General features: G+C 32.6%; 2 protein-coding genes and 3 pseudogenes across 4 annotated transcripts; 1 reads left to right on the top strand and 4 right to left on the bottom strand.

The window, feature by feature from the left end:
• Positions 1 to 297: 297 nt before the first annotated feature.
• On the bottom strand, positions 298 to 4,714 carry LOC147934627 (F-box/kelch-repeat protein At3g27150 pseudogene; annotated as a pseudogene).
• On the bottom strand, positions 4,566 to 7,664 carry LOC104724461 (disease resistance protein RML1B-like; annotated as a pseudogene). Its single transcript, XR_015571706.1, has 4 exons — positions 7,097 to 7,664; positions 6,482 to 6,975; positions 6,118 to 6,402; positions 4,566 to 6,048 (listed from the first exon to the last, which is right to left on the bottom strand). The product of XR_015571706.1 is annotated as a disease resistance protein RML1B-like (transcript).
• Positions 7,665 to 10,190: 2,526 nt separating this feature from the next.
• On the bottom strand, positions 10,191 to 11,558 carry LOC104728426 (putative F-box protein At4g22165 pseudogene; annotated as a pseudogene). Its single transcript, XR_015571200.1, has one exon. The product of XR_015571200.1 is annotated as a putative F-box protein At4g22165 pseudogene (transcript).
• A 380-nt stretch (positions 11,559 to 11,938) lies between these two features.
• On the bottom strand, positions 11,939 to 13,345 carry LOC104728425 (uncharacterized protein At4g15970-like). The gene is made up of 3 exons (XM_010447402.2): positions 13,066 to 13,345; positions 12,623 to 12,970; positions 11,939 to 12,529 (listed from the first exon to the last, which is right to left on the bottom strand). Exons 1-3 carry the CDS (start codon positions 13,207 to 13,209, stop codon positions 12,068 to 12,070), a joined length of 954 nt encoding a protein of 317 aa, XP_010445704.1. The 5' UTR covers positions 13,210 to 13,345; the 3' UTR covers positions 11,939 to 12,067.
• Positions 13,346 to 21,699: 8,354 nt separating this feature from the next.
• LOC104724460 (chloride channel protein CLC-a) lies at positions 21,700 to 26,104 on the top strand. The gene is made up of 6 exons (XM_010442952.3): positions 21,700 to 22,689; positions 23,390 to 23,590; positions 23,686 to 23,863; positions 23,949 to 24,481; positions 24,560 to 25,691; positions 25,785 to 26,104. Exons 1-6 carry the CDS (start codon positions 22,511 to 22,513, stop codon positions 25,887 to 25,889), a joined length of 2,328 nt encoding a protein of 775 aa, XP_010441254.1. The 5' UTR covers positions 21,700 to 22,510; the 3' UTR covers positions 25,890 to 26,104.
• The last annotated feature ends 48 nt before the right edge of the window (positions 26,105 to 26,152 follow it).

The raw sequence follows: 26,152 nt of genomic DNA, 5'->3' as shown, positions 1-26,152 counted from the left end.
TAAGATCAAACGTAGATGAAACTTGCATCTGTTTAGATCTCACGTGGATCAAGAATGATTAACACCAGTGGCAAAGAATGCAAAGCTAATCACCAACATTTTTACCTCAAAACACATCCCTCTTACTAAAACTGCAACACATGAAAAGTAGCACTACTACGTTTGAAATGAAGCAAGGTATACATAAAGACTTTATTGATGATAAAACCAAACAAACGTTTACGTCCAAATCACCCAAGACATAAACCAAGAAAAGAGAAATCGAAATGCAGACAACTTTTTGTTTTAAAAAAAACTCTAAGCAAACATTACACAACAATTACGAATGAAATGGTCGAACTGAACATTGCCATAGTTGGTATTTAGCTCTTCCCAAACTAGCTCCTCCACGTCTGGAGACGGACGACGACACGTGAAAGCTCTCATTGTCGCACACGAAGAATGAGGAGACGAGTTTCCAATCAACAAAAGCCTATTTCCAATTGACTTAAACGCCACGCCCCAACCGAAGCCCACATTTGATATCACAGGTGCAACACCAAGTTTCTTCCAACTGTTTGCATTTACATCATAAACCCTCAACTCGTTTGAGTATGCTTCAAGCGAGTAAAGGTTGTTGTTGGCCACTGCGATGAGGGGCGGCGACTGGGAAGGCATGAACGTCATGCTTCCAAGCATGTCTGGGATGAGCGTCCAAGAATTTGTCTCCTCATCGTAGCGTTCTCCACAAGTTAGGTGTTCATTATACTCATTTCTACCGCCGATCACATAAAACTTGCCGCGCAAGAAACATCCTGAGCTGAATTTTCTTCTCTTATGCATTTCCGGAATCGTTGACCAGGTTTTGGTCTGAGCATTGTATCTCTCCACACTTCTCAAAACCTCGGGATTCGGAAATCCATTTACTTTTAGACCACCAGCAAAATAAGCATCGAACCCACAGCTCGCCGAAGCGTACATGAAACGCGGTGTGATCATTGCTGGACCTTTTACCCACTCATGCATCCCTAGCTCGTAACGCCACACTATCATGCCTGCCAGCTCTTTTCCAATGACCATCAAATGTGTCCCCGCACAAACTGATTCTTTATCACTCAGAGAGAAGCAAACGTCAGACGGAATTCTTGGAAGTGTCTCAAAATTCTCAAAGTTTTTATCAAACCTCGTCCAGCAAGTTTCACCGCTCATCAGCATAAACACGTATGGTTCCACGATCCCGCATTCTCGCCTCATCTTAAAAACATCATACCTTTTTAGCAGCTGTAAAAACTGACTATCGAAACGTTGCATTTTCCAGTATGTCGAACACAAGACTCCGACAAAAATCTCAACCTTGAGCTGGTACAAAACCTGAGAAACGTCAGACTCGTCATCTTGAAATTTAAGACTTGTATGCTATTGAAATTTCTGTATGATTTCTCCTTTTCTTGCTCCTAATTTCGAGTCAACAATCAAAAGCCTCCTTGCCGGAGACTGGTTAGCTAGCTCAAGCTTGCTCTTAGTCTTGAAATCTTTTCTTTTCCTAGCAATAAGATTGACATTTTCCTGAAAAAAATAATTTAGATCAATGAGCACGCAATTCATCATATGTAAAATGTGTTATAACATTTTCAAATACCAAAGAATCCTACTTTATATAATGTCGGTTAGTCATTGTTGGTTTTAAAAAAAAACTAGATTGATATTATGGTAAATGTAAGACATGCTAGAGAAATTAAGACCAGAACGATATGGCGGGAGCCATAGGATGAAAAGTATTGTAGCATAATATTTTTTTCCTACATTTCTACTAGGGCTGGGCAAAATAACCGATAACCAAATAACCGACCGAAACCAAACCGAAAAAACCAAACCGAACCGAACCGAAATTCTTCAAATACCCGAATGGTTAGTAAAAATCTATATCCAAACTAACTGAAACCGAACCGAACCGAACCGACAATTAAATGGTTAACCGAAATATCCGAAAACCTAGAAGATATCAAATATTATATACTTAATATTATGCAAAACTATAAAATAAACTTAAAATATAAATTATTTCTAGATTCAAAACAATTAAATATTTTAAATAATCAATATATGTAAATGTTATTATTTTGAATTTACAAAGTTAAATACTATTTTGTAAAATTGAATCCATATTTTTCCCTTTTTTGTATTTTTGTTATTGTATATTTGGTTAATTTTGGTTATATTCGGTTAGTTTTGGTTATATTTGGTTTATTTGGTTAATGTTAATATAATTTATGTTAGTTATGGTTATTTATTTAAATAACCAAACCGAAACCGAACCGAAAGAAACCGAACCGAACCGAACCGAAATTTCAAAAATATCCAAATGGTTACTATATTACTATATCCAAAATAACCGAAACCGAATACAACCGAACCGAAACCGAATGGTTAACCGAATGCCCAGGCCTAATTTCTACCATGAATTACTAAGACTCAAACCTCTGTGCTGTTACGAGGGAAGTATATCAAGAAAAGTTAAGTTAAATTTCAAATTGAGAATTATATATTATATAATTATTAAAAATAATAAATAGTTTGAAAACATATGCTAATAATAAAATTAAACATTATCTCAAAAGAAAAATAATAATAAGTAGGGCTAATAATAATAAAATATTATGATAAAAAATTTAAATCTAAGTTAAAAATTATTAAATAAAAAATCATAATGAATCGAGATAACCTTGTAAATTCTTTTGTATGTATTATAGTCATAAGATATTTTATGAAAAGATATAGTAAAGAGTAACAAGCATCATAACATTTATTGATATTTATATTAATAATAAACAAATATAATTGAGAAGTGATCGTAAGTGAGAATATCAAAAGAAAGATTATCATCTGTAAATGTAATTTCCTGATAAAATATTTTTTTAATATAAAATAAATTTCATCTTGAGTGAAAATTTATCAACCAATAATTATAATAAAAATACACAATTTATAAAAAAAAATATTAAATAGTTAAATCTTAAAAAAAACATGTATTTTACAAAGAGTTAAGATTAATAAATGCAAATGTATGTAACAAAATTAAATTTGACTGATTTTTTTATATTACTATATTGATTTCTAAAATCTTTAGTAAGATTATAGAATAATAGATATTAAAATTCATATTATTTAGATTCATCATCAAACAGAAAATTTGTGTCAGCGAACAGTAATTTGTTAGTTATCTAAAAGAGACAAATATATATATATATATATATATATATATATATATATATATGAGAGAGTTCAAAAACATAAACATTTAGATAAACATAACTATTGGAACAAAAGTTGTTAATAAGATATGGTGAAAGAACAAAACTCTAAAATGAACAGACGCAATCACATGATTTTTTTTTTTGGTAAAGACCCAACTCTGCAATAAACAGATGCAACTATATAATTTTTAAAAATATATATATTTAACGAAAAAATACGACGAATTATTGCAACTATTGTTGACATTTATTCAGATTGTTATTATTATTAGTAACAAACATCATAACATTTATTGATATTTATATTACTAATAGACAAATATAATGACGAAGTGATCCTAAGTGAAAATATATCAAAAGAAATATTATAATAAGTAAATGAAAGTTTCTGATAAAATAATTTTAGAAATAAAAGAAATTTCATCTTTAGTGAAAATTTATCAACCAATAATTATAATAAAAATACACAACTTCAAAAAATAAAATATTAAATAGTGAAATCTTAAAAAACACATCTCTTACAAAGAGTTATGATTAATAAATTAATTCAACTGTAAGTTACATAATTAAAAGTTCATTAATTTTTTATATTACTATATTGATTTTTAAAATCTTTAATAGATTATAAAATAATGTTGGATATAAAATAGTAAAATTTATATTATTTAGATTCATCATAAACGATACTTTTATGTCAGCGAACAATGATTTGTTAGTTATCTAAGAAGAGAGAAAACAAAATATATATATATATAGTTATAAAGACATAAATATTTAGATAAATATAATTATTGGAAAAAAAAAGTTATGAATAAGATACGGTGAAAATACACAATTCTACAATAAACAGATACAACCGCATGATTTTTTTTAATATAAAAAAGATAACTCTACAATAAACAATAAACAGACAGCAACCATATGATTTAAAAATATATATATATAAAAAATATTTAACCAAAAAATACGACGAAAAGCATATTTAACATAGATTGAGACAGTGAAAAGCATATTTTGACCCCTATAATCAACATACCACAGTAGTAACCAATATAGCAGTTTAAAAAAAAAAATTATAATAATACGATATAAGAGCATGCGTATATACAATTTCTATGTACATTGGAAAGAGTAAAATACATTAAAGTGGTTGTGTTGTGACAAAAGAAATCAATTTCTATTTCCGCACGTAAGCTAAAACCAAGTTCTTCTCCACTCCGATAATAGACTTCCTGCTTTTAGTTTACTGCATGTCTTCATCATTAACAACAATCAGAAAGAAATCCATATTGTTATATGTTGTACTATATATGATGTCAAAGAATCAAGAACTTTGAGGAATGAGTTAACATTTCTATTACCAATTGATAGTGTCTTATTCCCAAGCAAAATCCAACATTAACATTTGACGTTTTCATCTTTTGAGAGCTGAACAGCGTCAGCAGGCTCAAATTACCCTCATGAAGATTCTCAGGTATCATCATCACTGGATCCTGAGACTGGTCTTGAACTACGCTCTGTCACTTATTCATCTAATCCTCTTCTTCCCCAGACGAAGCTTTCTAAGCCAACTCCAGTGACGTGTATATTTACTGTTTTTGTTGTTTTCATCTTGAGGGACCTTACAATCTTCTGCTTCTCCATCTATGTGGTGGTTTATGTTGCCTCCAGTTTCAGCGTAGCCCACTTCCATGTCACTACTACTACTACTCTGTCCTTCTTCTGCCAAGATCTTTACACCACATTCCATAATATCAATATTACTGGAGCTGAATTCAAACAGAATCTCATTCGGAGTTGCATCCATAAGGCATCTGTTTTTTACAGAAATTAAGTCGCCACAAAATATTAACAGATGTTCTGACAAAGATGTAATGGGCGTAATAGAACATAGGGGCTCTCCAGTGCAATTAGTTTCGACACCTTCTTTACTTCTTAGAGAATATGTTATCGTATACATTCCCAAACCGTTGATTGGTGAAAGCAGAAGGCAAGCCTTAAATGTTGAGAACGTAGAAAAGGCCTTCTTACCACCACCTGGGAATGTAAGAAGAGAGATGGTTATGGAGTTCCCTGTGGTTTGGTGAGTGAAGTGTGCAGGGATTTTATTACCTGGCAAGCATATACACCTGAAACCTGATTGTTGTATGATTCTTCTTTTTGATTCTTTATCCAGTTTCAGACAGTTGTAGAAACTCAGAATCCAGATTGGTCGCAGCATACACTCTCGAGTGATATACAGTCGTTTGCAGTTAGGGAAACCAGCGAAGGTCAATGACTCTGAATTGACACGATTTTTGTGCAGTTATCGATGGACAGAGATAGTAGATGCGGGAGACCTATGACGCAATCTGGAATCACCTTTATATCACTGTTGCGTAGGATTAGACGTTTTACACTCTCCGGGACATGTGTTAATCTCTTGACGCTTCTGCTGCCTATCCGTAGAAAATCAAGACGAGACCAGTGTCCAACAATGGACGCAGGAAACTCTTTAATCTTTGTGCCTCCTGCAGAGAGACTCTCGATGTTTCTAGACATATCTGGAAAACTTCTCAGTCGTGAACATTCATGCATACTCACCTCCTTAAGAGATGCTAAGTTGATGCTGGTGGGAATGACTTGTAGCTTAGAGCACCACGACGCATCCAGCTTTTCCAGTTTCTGTAGATTCGAAATAGAGGATGTAATCTCCACCAAACTCTCACAACCGGAAAGTCTCAACGTCTCGAGATTAGTGGCTCTCAAAATATTTGGAATTTCTTTCAAATGCCTGGAACCACTCAAATCTATTTTTCTTGAGATTTGTAAGGGGCTACATGTCAAACACACAAAAAAATGAGGAATACCATTAGTAACGTATTCAAAAATATTAAATACCAACCTGGATTCCTCCCCATAGCTTCTTTAAATTGCTGTATAGCATTTGGAGTTCGACGAGACACTCTGGCTGGAATGTTAGAGGAAGACTTTTTCTCGGGTATACATCCCAATGAAGTAACCTTAGACGAGGTAGATATTTAATATCCTCCGACCAGCTAACATTTCCACTGTCATTGTAGAACTTTAAGAATTTGAGATTACGCATCCCATCAAAGACTCGTTTCCTTATAGAGAATGTCCCAATCTTGGACATATCAAACGATATGCCTATGACGGATCCAGTACCCTACCAAATATTGCAAAAGAAGACTGTGGAAATTGTTATCACAAACAAAAGTATGGAATATAGATAGGTAAGAACGTACTGTTTCATTTGCCAACACATCACGAATCTCTTTGGCCTCTACTAAAAACTGACGTAGCCAACACCTCTAGTTGCTCTAGGTCATCCACATCATCAAGAACTATGAGCACTCTTTGGTTATGTAGCCATTCTTTTATTGCACCTAAATGATGTATCTTCATATCACTTTAGTTCAGGATCTTGGACAGGAGCTTTTCTTGCAAACAAATCTTTGGATTATAGTCATCAACACGAATCTTCCCCATGAAACATTTAAGTTGAAAACTACTAGAGAGTTGGTTATATAAAGCTCTAGCCATGGTAGTCTTACCAATCCCTGCAGGACCCCAAATTCCAATCATCTTCACTTCATCACTTTGCACGCATAACAAAAAGTTCAATTTTGTCAAGTGAGCTTCAAGTCCCACCATCCCGTCAAAATCCCTTGAAGTTGTCAGATTAAGTTTGTTTGAAACATCTGTAGCAATCTTTTGGATCATCTCTGCTTCGTTAGCCCTAATAAAAGCAAACAAAATCATGTTGGTGGGTCTAATTAAATGAGAGAAACTCCTCCGCTAAAGCATGGATTAAGAAAGATAAAAGCATTCTGATTCATGAGTCAAAAGAAACAACGAACCAGTTTAGAGAGTGTTCCCCAGACCCCAGCTATGGTTGCTACATCACTCAACGCATTGCTCCATCTCTGCTTCACTTCGTTAGTTTTCCCTTCACATGTTTTCTTGAAAGTACTTCTCAAATCTCCCCGCTGTTTCCGTACATCGGATGGATTAACTTTGTAAAAAATAGTCAACACAGCCTGGCCCGAAGCTTCTTTGCACTTCAAGATCTCCACCAACTCATCTAAACACCAGCCAGAAGAAGCGTACTTCTCCGAGAGCACCACAATCGAGACTCTAGATCTATTAATAGCTTGTATTAGCTCAGGTCCGATCGTATAGCCTCTCTCGATCTCTTGATCCTTGAACGTAGTGATCCCTTTGCTTTCGAAGTGACTGTGTAAATGAGATAGAAATCCTGTACGGACGTCTGGGCCGTGGAAACTCGAAAATACATGGTATCTCTTGACGTCCGACGACGAAGAAGAAGAAGCCATGGAGATAAGAGTAGAAGTGAGATTTGAAGAAAGAAGGTATCACAATGAAGAGAAAACGCGTGAAGACATGAGAAAGTTCCAAAGAAATTAGTACAGAAAATATACATACAAACATGTGGCCCTAAAGTCGTCAAGGACCCCATAAGAGTGAATGGTTGTATACTGATCGAGGACCACTGACTTTTACGATTTTGTATTTCATTTTGCAAAGCTTGCCCTACATAGCATTAGCTTTTTTTGGACTAACAAGAATAAGTCATACCTTACTCTGTTATGAAACTATTAAAATCTAGAGATCAAGATATGAAGACAATTTTTCACAATCATTTACACCATTGGCAAATAATTAATGCAAACTACATTACCGACATTTTTACCTCAAAACGTATCCCTCATACTAAAACTGCAACACATGAAAAGTAGCACTAATACTACTACTACTACAGAATCATGAGTGCCAGTTTGGAGCAACGCAAGGTCAACTCAAGAGTGACACTATATAGGTAAAGACGATATTCTTTTTGAAGTTTAAGAGAATTTTAAAATTCTACCATAGAGCTCACATTTCTAAAAATATCATCAAAGCTAATTTGAATTCGATGCAAACTAAAAAAACCGAAGAAATATATTTGTTTTTTAAAAAGCACCTAAAATCATTTGCTTTGACTCTGAGACTTGTTGAAACTGTGCTATTTCCAGCAAAGCTCCTCCCCATCTCGTCAAACTCTACAATAAAAAAAAAAAACCACACATCAGTGTGATGTGTCTGTATTTTATAGGTTTTAACCATAGTTTTTAGGTTTGTTTTGAGTTTTTTATTGAGTCAAAGTGTGGTTTTAGAGTCTTTTTAGTCTTGTGAGAGTCTTTACAGGTTCTAGGTGATTTTGGAAGGAATCTGAGCATTTTGAGATGAAGATATGCATCTGGAACCAATTTGGTTAAGACTGATCGGACTAGCAAGCAGATGGAGCAAACACAGAAAAGCATCCTGGATCGGCTGATCTACATTCGGGATCGACTAGTCCCGTACCCGAAGCAACTTTTCCTTTTTCGTTTTAAACCGATTTTTAGGGTTTTATTTTACTATTTAAGCACGAGGTTCGACCTCTAGAAAGATAACTTTTATTCTACGCAGCTTTTGAGTACTTGTAAGCTTGGGAGAAGATCTCTAGTCCTTTGTATCTCTTTGGAGAAGATTTCTGAACCCTTTTACTTCTCTTTGCAATTCAATTATGATTTCTTCATTCTTGTTTTGCTGTTCTGTTACTTCTATGTCTGAGTAGTCTCTCTGTTGGGTTTCGGGTTTCAAAAAGGGGTTTTCATGATTCTCTAAATTTAGGTTGCTAGATTTGGGATTGATCTATTGTGTTCTTCTTCTATTTGTTGATTATAATGCTTAAACTAGATTAGCTACCTAGTTTATGATTGTAGGTTAAATTCATCTAGGCATCAAAAGTGTTGTTGAATTATTTGAAAAGAACATAGGAGAGCAAGATGATCCTTAGCCAACGAAAGTTGAAGTTAAGGCACCTTGTGAACAGAATCAAACTTGAACTTATTGCTTGCTAGGATTGCTTAGATTCAAACGACGGTTTAGAGTTTTATCAATTCCTTGCATAGATAACTAATGCTGCGACAGTAGGTTAGTTTTACATTCGAGATTTGAGTTCAAAAATGGTATCTAATGCTTTCCCAACCTATCATCTAATTTCGAGATTGTGTCCCCTAACTGATACCCAACGCCCAATATCTTCCCTTGAATTCGAAACTCGTATTTATTTTTCTGTTTTTAATCGGTTACTTGAAAAACATTCTTTCTCATTGCCTTAGCTTTATTTGATCTATACAATTTCATAGTGCATCGCTTGGTCTCTGTGGATTCGATCCTGAAGTGTTACAACGATACCACTAGATCGTGGTGGAGTACACATTGGGTTTAATTGACCTGTTGATCACACACCATAACAGTTGTGAGGATTTTAACCAAGCAAAATAAAATAACATACAATTTCCTTCATCTGTCTATGAACCAGAGAACTTGATTTAAGCATCCAAAAGTCGGGGGTTCTTCGTTATCGCATCTTGGTTTGGTTACTTGTGTGTTTTGTCCGTCCTTTCTTCCGCTTGATAGAGCTTCTCTTTCCACTTGCTCAATCAAATTTATTATCAACATCAACACATTGAAAGCCATGAATTACGACAAGCGCAAGACATAAGATTTATAAACAGAGCAAACAATAATCTTTTCAAACAGGTTACGATTTGCTTATAGAAAAGGATTTGATAGATGATAGAACTGGAATTACAAAAGGAACTGAGGATTTTGTTAATGGAGCTCATCCCACTCCCCCTAAAAGACCTCACCAAATACTCGATAAAGCTGTCTAACCCTCTCCACCTTATATATATAGATAGACAAAAGAAATAAGCTAAAACAGCCCCGGTTTACTCTCACACTAAACCTTTGTTAACTTGATACTTAATAAAAATATGATTAAGCCATTGAACTGCTTCTATCACAGGGGTCAAAAACTATTTCCAAATAACCAACACATTGAAAGCCATGAATTACGACAAGCGCAAGACATAAGATTTATAAACAGAGCAAACAATAATCTTTTCAAACAGGGGTCAAACACTATTTCCAAATAACCAATACATTCTGATTATTATTATTTTTTATGTTCCACACCATAATCATTACTTCATTACCAAACTACATCAGACAGCATATATATCAGTTGTGATGTTATAGCAGAGGATTTTAACAAACCAAAATAAAAATAAAAAACAACAAGACAAATTATGGCTGCTTGAAACTTGGTAGGAACCATCGAGCTCTGGCGAGTTGTTGCTCTGACGAACAAACAAACTCGTGGAGTGGCTCCTCCATCTCCTGTGTCTCGAGATTAAAGACACAAATTTGAGTAGTGTTATTTTCATAACATGTAACATTATAGTAGATGGAGTTTCTCTTAAAACCCACAATGTCATCATTAGCGAGCACAGTGATGCCTAGATCAAAAAGCATTGCCTCGTCGCCCAATGAATCAACTTGTTCATCATACTTGTTAAAGAAACCTGCCTTGTAGACGCGGAAGGACCAGAGCTGTACCCGTTGTTCATTCTTGACCAATTGTTCAACCTTGAGGACATCTCCGGTTACTGTGACTACAATTTTTGTGGCCCTAATCCGCCATGAATCACTTGGTTGATAATCAAGTAGAGAGGTGCCGAAAGTAACACCACAGTGAAATGTTTCTTGCGGAATCTCTCTGGAGAAATCGAATATTTTGATATAACCACTACTATTACCAAAATAGTCATTTCGGAATCGGAAGTAGTAAAGCTTGTGATCTTTGTAAACCATCTGAGAAGAACAACTAGAACCTGGGGGAATTTGAAGCTGATTCCAGAACGCATCTCCTTTCTTGGAATAAACCACACTGCACCAATGGCCAAGTCCCCATACAACTACATACTCTTTAGTTTGCTCGTCAATCCAAAACACAGGGGAATGCATAATATCTTTAATACCTTTGAACTTCACTGGGAAGGGATGATGATCGTTTCGGTTTGAAATACAAAACCCACCTTCCGAGTTTCGCTCCAGCTTTGTCGTTCCACGTAGTGACTCCACCGGAGGTAAATAGATCCACTCGTGGGTAAACAGATTCAAAATGTAGAGATCAGACCAATGGTCTATCATAAGGAGCCAGTTTCCACATGTTGCTAAACAATAGCTCTTTGCGAATATGAACACCTCAGCTCGCATTCTGTAAAGCTTGCCTTCTTCGTCTGGCAAGAGAAACAGCCAAGGGATCTGTTTTTTGGCCAAGCATCGTCTCGCAGCGGAGTACCAAGACCAACATACGGATTCAACTCGTCGTGAATCAGCAAAGCCAAGGCGTTCGAACACTGAATTCAAGAGATCTGAAGGAAGCTCCGACCAGGAACTGGATGAATTGCGTAACTGCTTCATCTCCAAGGCAAATTGATAATACTCTGACCCGACTCTATTAAATTAGGGTGGGTGCCTAAACCCTCAAATAATATATTCAAGCCCATAAGGGTTTTTTTTTTTTTTGGGATATGACTTTTTAATCGTGTCGGTTAAATATGGCTGTTTAGGCCCGGTGAAAGCTTAGAGATTAACACGCATTTTTGTTTAAGAAAAGTGTAGGTTACCATCGTTCATCCAATCGAATATTATTGAATTGACGCTTGTGATGATTTCTTGTTTGTGTAACAGATTCCACATGATGAACCTCTAATAATTTGGTTTTGGTCCACTATAAGTAAAGAAACCAAGTCAATAATCCATTTGAATGAACATTACTCGCATCGATGATCTTCCCACTACAATTTGTTGGTTTAAAGAGGAATGATATATTTGCTTAGATCCAGATGTGACACTACACACAACGATGACAGAGACATGTTTTACGTAAATCATTTTTTTTTTGTTACATATTTTAGAAATGTTTATAACAATTAAAATCCTCTGCATTGGCTCGGAATGATCCATTGCGGGTTCATATTTTTCCGGCCTTGGAGAAATAGCTTTAGGTAATGCACCTTACTCTTTGTATTATTACAACAACTTGCATGGACTGTAGCTATCTCGTTTTGATTTTGTGGGTTTGGTTGACAAAACCTCCCAAAGTTAGCATCATCCAACAAGGTTACTGTCATGCTAAGGGACTGGATTACATCGTTGCGCTTGACAATGTCACACAAGGATTGGTTTTCAGTTGCAGGATACAAAACCCTCTCTACGTTCAAGGTCTTGAGCAATGCTATGTTTATATCATTGGACTTGGCATAGAAGAAACCTCCTGTGTTTTCCACTGTTAAATGATTTTGTTGATGTTGATCACTCCCGCAAGCCACTGAGATTGGATTTTGTTGGTGGCAATGCATTAGAGGATTTCTTAGCCACATCACATCTGCTTCCTGAAGCCAAATTCAGACAAAATAAATATATTAATCAGTGTTTTAAAAAAAAAAAATTAAAAACGCTATAATCAATCACTTAAGAAAACTCACGGTGAACATTATGTTGTAACCGATTTTTAGAATCTCGTTAACCAAAAACTTCTTGCTCCAGCCGGTAACAAGACCATCCGGATTTGAAGATTCTGACTTTGTTGTCGAGTCTCTATGAAGATAACAATGTGGGTGAGCACGAAGACAATATCTAAGAGCTTGATCATCTAAAGCCACAACTATCAAATGGTTCAGCAAGTGTTTGGTTCTTTCTCCAATCCGAAAACTCTCAAGGAACAGATCAAGAATGGATTCACGTTTTGCCCATTCTTTATCCACCACGGTAATAATCACTACCCTGTCTTCGTTAGCTACTTGTTTTAGTAGACCCGATAGGCCTGGAAATTCCTACGACCAGAATTACCAAAATCTATCAATAATAATGTTAATTACTGAATTTAAAATAAGCATTATAAATGGGATATTCATAATCTTGATCTTACAGGTTGAAGATGTGAGAATTCTGGTCCTCTGATAGTATTCATGTATGGAGCACACGAGAGATGATGAGACAACAACCAGAGAATGATCAAGAGAAGGCAACATATGACAAGGTACGGTGACTTCACTATCCTTGCAATCGTCATTTTTTGTTCTTCTTGAGTTTTGACTGGCAAAATCTTACAATATTAAAAACCTTGAAAGTCCAACATACTGTTTATGTTCTTTTGTTTTGTCATATTTGCATTAATGGTGATTAATATGAATACATTGAATACTTGAATAGAGAAGAAGGGGGTTAATGCAGAATCTGTTTATAATCATTTTCTTTTGCTTCCACAATCCATATTTGTAAAGTAATATTTGGTTAGATTTTATTTACATTAAATTGGGATTCTCTCTTTTAATCATGACAAATTATTGCATTTTGCACCTTTCAGAACTTATCACCCAAATAACTTTTGTTTTTGACTCAACTAAAGATTGTTACTAGAGATCTTTTCTCTAAATTTACTTTCACTTTTAATCATTTCTTTTCTGATTTTCAGATTTTGAGATTTTTTTCCAAGTATGTATTAAATTACTTTCTACATTAAAGTGAATTGACTATATATAGCGACCGTGTATTTCATGGATTTATTGACTTTTTTAGATTACACTGAAATGCACCCTTTAGAATGCTCTCTTATGTTTAAATAATATACATCTTGCAATATATAAAAGAGAAAGTGACTTATGGCAATCCACAGATAGCCAATAGGGAAACAAAACCAATCATTTGGACTTAAACCGAAATATATATTTAAACCGGTGATGATGTCTCAGTAGCAAATGTTTAGAACTTTGATTAATTAAAATTGGTTTGATAGATAAGCAATGTAAAAATACTACGTAGCAGGGCCGGTTCTAGGGTTGGGGAGGCCTAAAGCTTTTTTGTAATATCTTATAAATATATTGACCGTAAATATAAGATACATAAAATATAAAAATGTAAAATGACCATTCAGAGGTTTGAACCCGCACCAGAGGTAACAATTTCATAGTATGTAAGCAATTCAGCTAAGAATATGTTAAGTTGCCCAAATAGTTAGGATATAATGTATCGCCTAAGCACATGCTTTGGCTGCCTTACGGGCGGGTCAGGCCTGGTACGTAGATAAGATTTGACACGTTAGACCCAAAATATATCTGATCAAAATGGATAAGAATCTATATAAGCATACTTTTGAAAAAACTGATGTGTTGCCACCAGAGAACTCTGTGCATAATTTAACAAATATCTTTAAATTTTCTACTTAATTACATTAATAAGCCATTATATTTTAAAAAAATAATTAACTGAATAATAATTAGATATGTCATTGTTTCTCACCCAAATTTTAATATCACATATTAAAAAAAATTAAATAATTACATAATATTTTAAGGCAAAATTTCACTAAAATTTACTTACAAATATACAAGTCAAAGTTATAATGATTTCTTAAAATAAATATAAGTAAAATATTCTAAAAAGGCTATACAAATATATCAATTAATATAAAGTTAATAAAAATAAAGAACATATAACTTATTAACATAATCATATAAAAACAAAATGTTAATTTTTATGTTAGTATTATTACCATAATAATTTAAATAACGAGATTTCAATAGTTATTATAATTGATTATAAAAAAAAGTATAGTACCCCTGAATTATCTCCAACTCATCAAAAAAACATAATTCCCAATAAATATATATATATATATATATATATTCATAAATAAATATAAAATTACAAAAAATTAGGGGATATCATGATGCGTGATTATTTTATATATATCTAAGTATGTAAACTAATTAATCTCAACATTTAGTGTGATTATTCATTAATAAATGGATATATTGATAACCGAATAGGAATATATGTTCTAATTGTATATTCATCTATGTGCTATTAAAAAGGAATGAGACAAAAACCCTTATCATTATAAATATACTTAGTACCCAAAAAAAATTAAAATATATTTAAAATGAGTGATTATTAGATTATGTAAAAATGTTATAGTTACTCGATAAACCATAAATATAAATTTGTTTTTAAAACACACAAAAATATATATTGCCATAAATTTTAACATTTTATAAATATTTTCTTTACCACGTTCACATATTTCACGAGTGAAATGTATTATTACACGAATACATTTATTTTAGAATTTCATTAATTTTTTCATAATGGTTTTTTGGTAATAATCCGTTATTTATAAAAAATATTAACAAACCGACTAACTCAAAAGATTTAAATAGTCTAATCAAAAATATTAAATCAATAAATTATAGTATTTTCAGAAAATTTAATTTATAATCTGATTGTTATTAACATATAATAAAATTAAATAATTAAACCACCGGATAATTTAGTATATGTTGTTATGGTTACATAAGAAACATGCAAAATTGTTATGATTACAAAATAAAACATAAGAAGATATGAATTTGATTTTTAAATCTTACAAAAGACATGTTGCAATAAGTAGTAACATTTTATCAGTATTTTCTCTACCATAAAACCTCTTACACATTCAAAGATTTCACGGTAAAATATATTTTTTTACATGAAAAAACACAGGTTTGAATAGAAATAAAAAAAAATTTAGTTAGATATTATATATGTTTGACACAAATAGATATTGGTTCTACGATAATTTTATTTATAATATTTTTAAAAAATCGATTTATCCTGCACATAGTGCGGATTGTTTCCTAGTACTGTATATAATGTTGAAACTTGAACGCATTCGTTTTCTTTTAAAATGTTCTCGACCTTTTGTTTCTTTAATTTATATCCAACAATTGAGTTTTAATATCACTCACATATATAGACAACGTTACGAATATATACTTTTTTTCTTTAACTAGCAATGGGCATTCGGGTTCGGGTTTTCGGGTTTAAGCATATAGAACCGGTTCGGGTTTTTTGTACTTTCGGGTCGGGTTCGGGTATTATCCGTTCGGGTTCGGGTTATCGGGTATACCCGAACTCAAAAAAATCATGAACAAATTTTTTTTTATTATCATTTTATTAATTTCAGAACATATGTATATATATAAATATTTAACGTTTCAAATTAAGACAAAGAAACTAAGATGGCAAAATGGTTTAATATGCACCTTTAAATATCCAAGGTACTGGATTCAATTCCCCCTATATGCATTTTTACATTTAATTTGGATTAGTTCGGGTTTTATTTCGGGTTCGGATAATATGCTCAGGGCTATCTTTAACAATGAAGTTCTAGCGACATTAAGTGATATAACATAAATCATCCCTTAAAAATTCGAATTAACAAAGACTCAAATTCCCTCCCAAAAGAGTTCTTGAAACACAAGTAAACTAAGTTATCACAATTTGGTGTTACAACTATATACTAAATATATTGTACATTTACATGTAACATTATATTAATCATGTCATTCTAAAAAAAAACATCAGATGACTTATAGAAAGTTAGTTCTTTATATTTCCAAATTTCTTTTGAAATGATCATATTCATATATATGTGCGTGGGATGATAGTTTAAAAAGGTGAGAAGATGGCAAAATCATGACTAAGTGGGTAGTGTATGATCACATATGTTTGAAGAAAATAATGTGAAATTTGTGTCTGTTTTAATAGCATGCTATTGAAAATGATTTATTATTATCAATTATGCGTAAAATCTCATTTTCAATTATTTAAACTTTTGCCACCATATAATTTCTACAAACAAACCTCCACCATTTGGTTATTTAGCAAATTCACCAATAATTTTTTAAATTACAGTCTGACTGATTGCATATATCTACAATATTCACTGCCATTAATATATATGGTCAAGTTTTCAACACACTATTATCGTGTATTATCAATTAATTAATAATATTATTGGTATACAAAAGGAACATTTGAAAAATAAATATTGGGTATGACCCGAAGACTAAAAAACTGGTCATTCTCTTGCATATTCTGATCAACTAAACCTAAACCTACCTATTCCTTAAATAAATCTTATCGCCAATGTTTCTCTAGTTCATCTTAATTGCTGAAAAAATAATATTAATTTGTTTTTAAATATTTTGGTCACTATCACCCCATCCCCAAAGTCGAGGAATTACGTAACAAACATGTCAAGAGTGTACGTATCTGGTCGGCCATAGGCGGTGAGTCGACGCCGTGTTCAATACTACCATCTTTTCATTTTCATTTTTTTCCCAGTTTTAAAACAATATTATCGTCAATATCTTTGCTTAACTTCATAGTCAAAAGGAAATATGCAAATCTCGATATATATAATTATTTTAATACCGAATTATTCAAATTCATCGTGAAAAGACTTCTAATTTGTTATTCATATATATAATAAGTGTTGGAAATCATGAATTTGGTAAGTTGTTACGCTTTCGCATAGATTAAACTTTACAAAATTTATCACGTTGACTAACAATCCAACCTAGCAGATTTTGGAATAGAAACATGCGTATTGGACCATTGGTTAAAGATGGGCGGATCGTTCCATAAACAAATCCATTGCACATGATAATGTTTTGTGTGTGTATTTAATGTATCTTTAACTGCTTGTGCAATTGGTTCATTTAACATTTATCATGAATATATGGATGCATCTCTGTTTGTCCAAAATATATACTCCCTTTCTATTATAAAGGATGATTTTCTAAGAGTTTCACATAAATTAAGAAAAACATTTAATATTTAGCTATATATGAATTATATATATTTTTATAGTAGATATATATGCCACATAGATATATATATATATAATATTTTCATAACTATTAACCAATAATAATTCATCAAAATTTTAAATATCCAATTAATGATTCTTAAATTTTACAATTTTTTTAGTATTAATTGATAAAAATTTACAAAAAATTATTCTTTGTAATACAAAAATAAATTATAAAAAATCATCATTTATGCTACGGAGTAATTATATATTTCAGTTGCCAGTAATATGAAAATTATTCTTGCGAGAGCTTTTACCATATTCTGATTTCTAGGTGTTGCTGTTTGGTTTGTACATATCTCTTATATATTAATAGAGAAACACATTTGAGAAAAAGCTGATGTGTCGCCGCCAGAGAGCTCAAGACACTTTTTAGCAAAATACCCTTAAATTTTCTAATTAATTATAGCTCTATGCCATTGTATTTATTTTAAAAACAATTAACTGAATAATAATTAGATATGTCATCATTTCTCACACAAATTTAATAGTAAAACAAAATTTCACTAAAATTTACTTACAAATATATAAGTCAAAATTATATTGATTTCTTAAAATTAATATAAATATTGATTTCTTAAAATCAATATAAGTAAAATATTCTAAAAAGGCTATAAAACATATCAATTAATAAAAATAAAGAACATATAACTTATTAAACATATAACTTATTAACATAATCATATAAAAATGAAATGTTATATGTTAGTATTACTACTATAATAATTTATATAACAAGCTTTCAATAGTTATTAAAATGGATTATAAAAGGAAGTATATTACCCCTAAAATATCTCTAACTCATTAAAAGAAACTTAATTCCCAATAAATATATAATTATATATATTCATAAATAAATAAAAATGACAACAAATTAGGGGATATCATGATGTGTGATTATTTATATATATCTAAGTATGTAAACTAATTAATCTCAACATTTAGTGTGCTTATTTATTAAAAAATAGAACTATTGATAATCGAATAGGAATATACGTTTTAATTGTATATTCATTTATGTGCTATTAAAAATGAATGAGACAATAACCCTTATCATTATAAATAAACTTAGTATAAAAAAATCATAATATATTTAAAATAAGTGATTATTAGATTATGCAAAATTGTAATAGTTACTCGACAAACCATAAATATAAATTTGATTTTTAAAACACACAAAAATATATATTGCCATAAATTGTAACATTTTATAATTATTTTCTTTACCATGTTCACATATTTCACAGGTGAAATGTATTCTTACATGTATACGTTGATTTTGGAATTTCATTAATTTTTTCATAATGGCTTTTTTGGTAATAATCCGTCATTTTAGAAAATATTAACAAATCGACTAACTCAAAAGATTTAAATAAAATCAAAAATATTAAATCAATAAATTAGATTATCTTCAGAAAATTTAGTTTAGAATCTGATTGTTACTAATATATAATAAAATTGAATAATTAAACTACCAAGTAATTTAATTAAATTTATATTTGACACAAACAAATATTGGCTCTAAAATAATAATTTTATTTATAATAATTTTCTTTAAATTGATTTATCTCATACATAGTATACGTTTACGTTGTTACCTAGTATACGTTGTAAAGAAAATTTGTACACTATATAGAACTTCTGCCTGTAATTATAAGTGTGTTTAACTGTTTGGGTTGTGATCAGTAATCTTTTCCTTTTATCATGTCAATCATGAGGGAAAGAAACCAAAAGATAAATAAAAAGCAAAAAACAAAAAACTCACATGAACCGTGACTAGATACGTGTCTAATTCATGAGACCAGCCAGTGGGGATTAGATCTGATCACAAGATCGTCGTCAAATAGGGACTCTACATATGTGTCACATGGTTTTCGCATATGCCACGTGTGTAGCTTCTTTCTGTATTGGCCCCATTCCTGACCAAACTTATGTACAACACATTATTTTGGTTGGCTTGATTATTTATTAGTTTCATAATTATTTTCTAACCAAGAATTTTCTTATACTACCAATTAACTAGTTTTCTATCTGCCGTCAGTATTCGAATTTGTAATCTTTAGTTCTCTTATTATGTAAACTAGTTGAATTACCAACACCTTCTAGATTATCCGATAGAGTACTCCTCTTTATATATATGATGTTTTTTATTTGTTTTTTTGTTGGGTTGTATGCCACACCTTCTTTTATATATAGTATGTTTTGTTTTCGTATATTTTTCATATTTGGTTATGGGATATTCCAAATTTCCAATCTCATCCAATTCGTATACATTTACGAATACGTATAATTAAATAGTATTTGACAACGATCGATGTATTAAACAAAACATCGAATCATCTTAAGGTTGTTTTGCTTCTCTTGTTTATAAAAATAAATATTATTTTCCAATTGGTAATATATTCTTTTATTTGGTCAAATATTTATTTTCAATCAGACGTTTTGGGGCCGGGACATATTAAATCACGTGTGTGGAGAATAAATTGATTAGAGATAAAATATTCGTACAAGGAAATTAATTGTAAAAGTGGCTGTTAGATTACCTCAAGGGTCGGAATTATTCTGAACGTTGGATCTTTGAGATGATCAAACGAGTGTGATTATTTTAACGTGTTTAAAGCTAATTGGTCACAAAGGTTTCTGCTGATCTGTCAAATGTAATGGCTGAGTTGTCGCTTGACACAAGTCACCAGTATAACAGAAGATGTTGTGGTCACTTGGTCTGTACGCAACCAAATGGCTAATTTATGGACAACTAAGTTTATGAATTAGAAGAAACACAAATTATTACGATATCTTATTTTTCCAATTGGTAATTTATTTATTTTTCTTCATATTTTCAAGGTGAATGAAAAAGTTTTAAGCGACAGTTAATATTAAAACGGATGATATGGTTAGAAAAGAAAATTTGCATGGGATCGAACAAAAAAAAAAAAAAAAGAGAAGCTACTTATTCGGGTATTGTGTAACATTCTAATTTAAAACGAAAAAATGAACTGGAAATAAAAGAAGATTGTCGATTTCTTGTTATAGATATACCATGTCCATGTGTACACAAGCAACCGAAACAAAATATTGTTTATGTCCTCTAGTGCAAATTGTAAAGTATTTTATGATTATTTGTGGACGATATAGTTTGAATATCATTAATTTGCAAATGAAAACATAATTTGTTTTGTCTATGATGCCTTGGAGATCCACATGCAACCGTCTATGTCGATCCAAAAAGGAAAAGTATGGGAGCGTTGGTCTGTCCACGAACTTCATGAAAATTTGTTAAAACTTTTTACTTTTGAATGATTGATTATATATATATTTAGTAAATTAAATAACTTATGTTAGAGAAATTTGGGAAAATATTATTTGGACTTCTACATGCATTTTTGACACTTTTTAAAGTATATGATAATGTTTGTAGTTTTCTAAATGGTTTTAGAATTTGGTTTTTGGTTGATTTTTTTTTTGCTATACATACATGATACATAAAGTTTGTTGTGATATATATACATATGATATGATTGTGTGCATATTTTTTAATGATAAAACTGTCTTAAATAGTGTAAAAATGTCATAATCACTGATGATTTATATTAAAATGTTATTATGCAGTATGCACAATACTTTACTTTCTAGCACTGTTACTTTTTCTACAAAAAGAGTGTAAAAGGGTGAAATGTAAGAAATGGTAAAGTGAAAAATGTAAGAGGCGCCCAAAGATTTTGGAACTATCCACGTAAACCATTTTATGTCTGCCACAAAACTCTTAATGATCACCTCAATAGTATATACACTTTTATAAAATAGTGGATACAATCATACAAATAATTTAGTAGTCTTATATAAGAAGCTAGATAATAGTCAATTTCCACACACACACACACACAAAATGGATAGTATCCTTTAGTGGATAAGATTTATAAGAATAGATTAATGTAGTAAAATTATTTTATTTTCTGTCGTTCTTGTTCAACTTACGTAAAAATCACAACTTATTTTTTTCTGTATTATAAATACATCAAAACGAGTAAAAATATAGTATAGTTATAGGCTTATAGGTAGAGAAAAAGTTGATTTCTAGTAGTCTCTACACATAACAAAATGGACTATACTTTTGGTAAGAATAAATAAACAAATATAGGGTGGTATACAGAATTATACTTTATAGCTAATCGATTTCAAAATTATATAATGTATTCTGGTTGAAAGACGTAGCTAGAGAATAGTAGATTCCTATCCTACACACATATATATGATAATATGAACCTTTAATCGCCACATATCATGCCGTAATTTACCTTTTTTTGTTTGGTTATATATTTTATGTGAGTAGGCAATATTATATACGCCAATGATTGTCTGTCTTATCTTTAGTGAGAAACGCATATGGTACCCATCCCCCACTGTGACTCCAAATAAAAATTTATATTAAATGTGATGTTTTATACAAACCATACATACAATGGTGTATATTGATTGATGCATGCATGTATGTATGTGACTATATGTAGAGAGAGATCTATAAAGCTTCATAAAGGTGCTTCTTCATCTAGAAGAAACGACAAAAACTCGCAGAGAAATCCAAACCAAACGCTCTTGAAGATCTAACAAAAACCTGCTTTTGTTATTCTTCTTTCTTTTGTTCTTTCTTTCTTGAGTGGTCCTATTGTCTGTTTTCTCGATGGATGAAGATGGAAACTTGCAGATTAGTAATAGTAATTACAATGGAGAAGAAGAAGAAGTAGATCCAGAGAACAACACTTTGAACCAACCTCTCCTTAAGAGACATAGAACACTTTCTTCAACTCCTCTTGCTTTGGTCGGTGCCAAGGTTTCACACATCGAGAGTTTAGATTATGAGTATGTCTTCTTTTTCTTTCAGATGATCAGATATATATATGGATTTAGTATTCTTGATTTTCAATCTTTTTCTATATAGTTTCAATAGTACTCTGTTCTCAGATAGTTTTTTTTTTTCAATTTTAGATAATATTTTGGATAGACGTTTTTTTTTCCCATTTTGTCTCAATTTCTTTCAAAAAAAAAAAAACTCTCATCTATATTTACTTTGTTTTCAGATAGATTTTCATTTTGAGAAAATATTCTTGTTTTAATCTCTTCTTATACAGTTTAAATCCTACTCTGTTTTCAGGTGATTTTCATTTAAGAAAATAAATAAAATTGAATGGATTATGGGCCTCAATCTCTTTTTATAAAGTTTTAAAATCTTTATTCTGGTTTTCAGAACAAAAATTGAATGAAAATATTAGTGTGATGGAGACATATGAACTGTTGTGATATTTCGATGTTTCTCTCTCACATATTCAAGTTGCCGCAAGCAATCATCGTCCAAATCTTGAACAAAATCAAGAAAATTGGGTTACCTTTTCTTTATTAGTAGTATGATAAGTCTTGGTCTCAAATCTCTTTCAATAAAGTTTTAATATTTACTCTGTTTTCAGACAATATTCATATTTATAAAAACTTAAAAATAAATCTTCAGTGATTGAGACATATGCATTAGTGCAATAATTCAGTAAAAAAATAATTTTAACTGCAGAATAAACGAGAATGATCTGTTCAAGCATGACTGGAGAAGCAGATCAAAGGCTCAAGTGTTTCAATACATATTTCTAAAATGGACATTAGCTTGTCTTGTCGGTCTCTTCACTGGTCTCATCGCTACTCTCATCAACCTCGCCGTCGAAAACATTGCCGGTTACAAACTTCTCGCCGTAGGCTACTATATCGCTCAAGATAGGTAATTGACACATCCATCAGCCAAAATCTTGAAAAACAAGAAAAAAAAATCAAGAAATTGAGTTACCTTGTGTGCTAAGTCTATGCTTGAAATAGGTTTTGGACAGGTCTGATGGTCTTTACGGGGGCGAATTTGGGTCTGACTTTGGTGGCAACAGTACTTGTTGTTGTCTTTGCTCCTACGGCAGCTGGTCCCGGGATTCCTGAGATCAAAGCTTATCTAAATGGCATTGACACTCCCAATATGTTTGGTTTTACCACCATGATGGTTAAGGTTTGTTTCTTAAACCTTCTCAGTTCCCGCAAAGTTAATGTGACATCTTTTGTCTGACTCATGGATTTTGCGGTTTTTGGATTAGATTGTTGGAAGTATTGGAGCGGTTGCAGCTGGACTAGATCTTGGTAAAGAAGGGCCATTGGTTCATGTTGGAAGCTGCATAGCTTCTTTGCTTGGTCAAGGTGGTCCAGATAACCACAGAATCAAATGGAGATGGCTTCGTTACTTCAACAACGATAGAGATCGAAGAGACCTTATCACCTGTGGATCTGCCTCCGGAGTGTGTGCAGCTTTCAGGTCACCAGTAGGAGGAGTGTTATTCGCACTTGAGGAAGTCGCTACATGGTGGAGAAGCGCTCTCTTGTGGAGAACATTCTTCAGTACAGCCGTTGTGGTGGTTGTACTGAGAGCGTTCATTGAGATTTGCAATTCCGGGAAATGCGGGCTTTTCGGCTCAGGAGGACTCATTATGTTTGATGTGAGTCATGTAGAGGTTAGGTACCACGCAGCTGATATAATCCCGGTTACATTGATTGGAGTCTTTGGTGGCATTCTTGGAAGCTTGTACAATCATCTTCTCCATAAAGTCCTCCGGCTTTACAATCTCATCAATCAGTAAGTGTTAATGATCAGTGAAAACATTCTAAGATTTGTGTGTTTACTTAACATTGTTTGGTCAACGTTTGTGTGTAGGAAGGGTAAGATTCACAAGGTGCTTCTAAGTCTTGCGGTGTCTCTATTCACATCGGTTTGCTTGTACGGTCTTCCTTTCTTAGCGGAGTGCAAGCCTTGTGATCCATCGATAGATGAGACATGTCCAACAAACGGAAGATCAGGAAACTTTAAGCAATTCAATTGTCCAAATGGTTATTACAACGATCTGTCTACTCTGTTTCTGACAACCAATGATGATGCAGTCAGAAACATTTTCTCTTCAAACACTCCTAATGAGTTTGGTATGGTCTCTCTCTGGATCTTCTTTGGCCTCTACTGCATTTTGGGGCTTATCACATTCGGTATAGCGACACCGTCGGGTCTCTTCCTACCGATTATTCTCATGGGTTCTGCATACGGTCGGATGCTAGGCACAGCAATGGGATCTTACACAAAGATAGATCAGGGTCTTTACGCGGTTCTTGGTGCAGCTTCACTCATGGCTGGTTCAATGAGAATGACTGTTTCACTCTGTGTTATATTTCTGGAACTTACCAACAACCTTCTTTTGTTGCCCATTACAATGTTTGTGCTTTTGATAGCTAAAACAGTTGGAGACAGCTTCAACCTGAGTATCTACGAGATCATTCTCCATCTAAAGGGCTTACCTTTCTTGGAAGCAAATCCAGAGCCCTGGATGAGGAACCTCACTGTAGGTGAGCTTAATGACGCTAAGCCTCCGGTTGTAACACTTAACGGAGTTGAAAAAGTTGCGAATATAGTCGATGTGCTCAGGAACACAACGCATAACGCATTCCCGGTCTTGGATGGAGCAGATCAAGCCACTGGTGCAGAGCTCCATGGTCTGATCCTAAGAGCTCATCTTGTTAAAGTTTTGAAAAAGAGATGGTTCTTGAATGAGAAAAGGAGAACAGAAGAGTGGGAAGTAAGGGAAAAGTTCACCGCAGTTGAGTTAGCTGAGAGAGAAGATAATTTCGACGATGTGGCAATCACAAGCTCAGAGATGCAATTGTATGTTGATCTTCATCCTTTGACCAACACTACACCTTACACAGTGGTGCAGAGTATGTCAGTGGCTAAGGCTTTGGTACTGTTCCGGTCAGTTGGTCTCAGACATTTGTTGATTGTTCCCAAGATTCAAGCTTCAGGGGTAAGTTTTCTTTTATCACTCTTGATTCAAGATTCAAGAACACTATACTAAACCTTTTCCTGTGTTTGATCAATATGTCTCGTGTTTTTGCAGATGTCACCTGTGATAGGGATCCTAACAAGGCAAGATCTAAGGGCGTATAACATTCTACAAGCATTCCCGCACTTGGATAAACACAAAAGTGGAAAACTTCAATGAAGGTTCACTCATTGGTTTGTGTGATTTGTGTTTCTTTCCACATTCTTAGTTGATATTTATTCTGTCCAGTTTTGCTTGCATTCTTTCTTAAAGACCAAAAAAAAACAAATTATACTATTTCGTAGATTTGTGTTTTCTACTTGTAAATCTCTATTTTTTTCCCCCACATTCTCAGTTCGAAAGAAGAATAAAAACAAATTGAATACAGAACAAAACTTTGATGCTTGGGAGAAGTTACATGTTTTGAGTTTGGTTCTCATCAG

Source organism: Camelina sativa, chromosome 11 (genome assembly GCF_030686135.1).
Source record: "Camelina sativa cultivar CO46 ecotype springtype chromosome 11, ASM3068613v1".
Lineage (NCBI taxonomy): Eukaryota > Viridiplantae > Streptophyta > Magnoliopsida > Brassicales > Brassicaceae > Camelina > Camelina sativa.
The sequence above is the reverse complement of the archived record's forward strand: the minus strand, read 5'-3'. Positions and strand labels throughout refer to the sequence as shown.

Coding starts and splice junctions, on each gene's coding strand:
- LOC104724460 (XM_010442952.3), top strand. CDS start 22,511: ATGGATGAAGATGGAAACTTGCAGATTAGTAATAGTAATTACAATGGA. Junction 22,690..23,389: donor ATCGAGAGTTTAGATTATGA/GTATGTCTTCTT, acceptor TTTTAACTGCAG/AATAAACGAGAATGATCTGT. Junction 25,692..25,784: donor CCAAGATTCAAGCTTCAGGG/GTAAGTTTTCTT, acceptor GTGTTTTTGCAG/ATGTCACCTGTGATAGGGAT.
- LOC104728425 (XM_010447402.2), bottom strand. CDS start 13,209: ATGACGATTGCAAGGATAGTGAAGTCACCGTACCTTGTCATATGTTGC. Junction 12,971..13,065: donor AATTCTCACATCTTCAACCT/GTAAGATCAAGA, acceptor TTCTGGTCGTAG/GAATTTCCAGGCCTATCGGG. Junction 12,530..12,622: donor GTTACAACATAATGTTCACC/GTGAGTTTTCTT, acceptor ATTTGGCTTCAG/GAAGCAGATGTGATGTGGCT.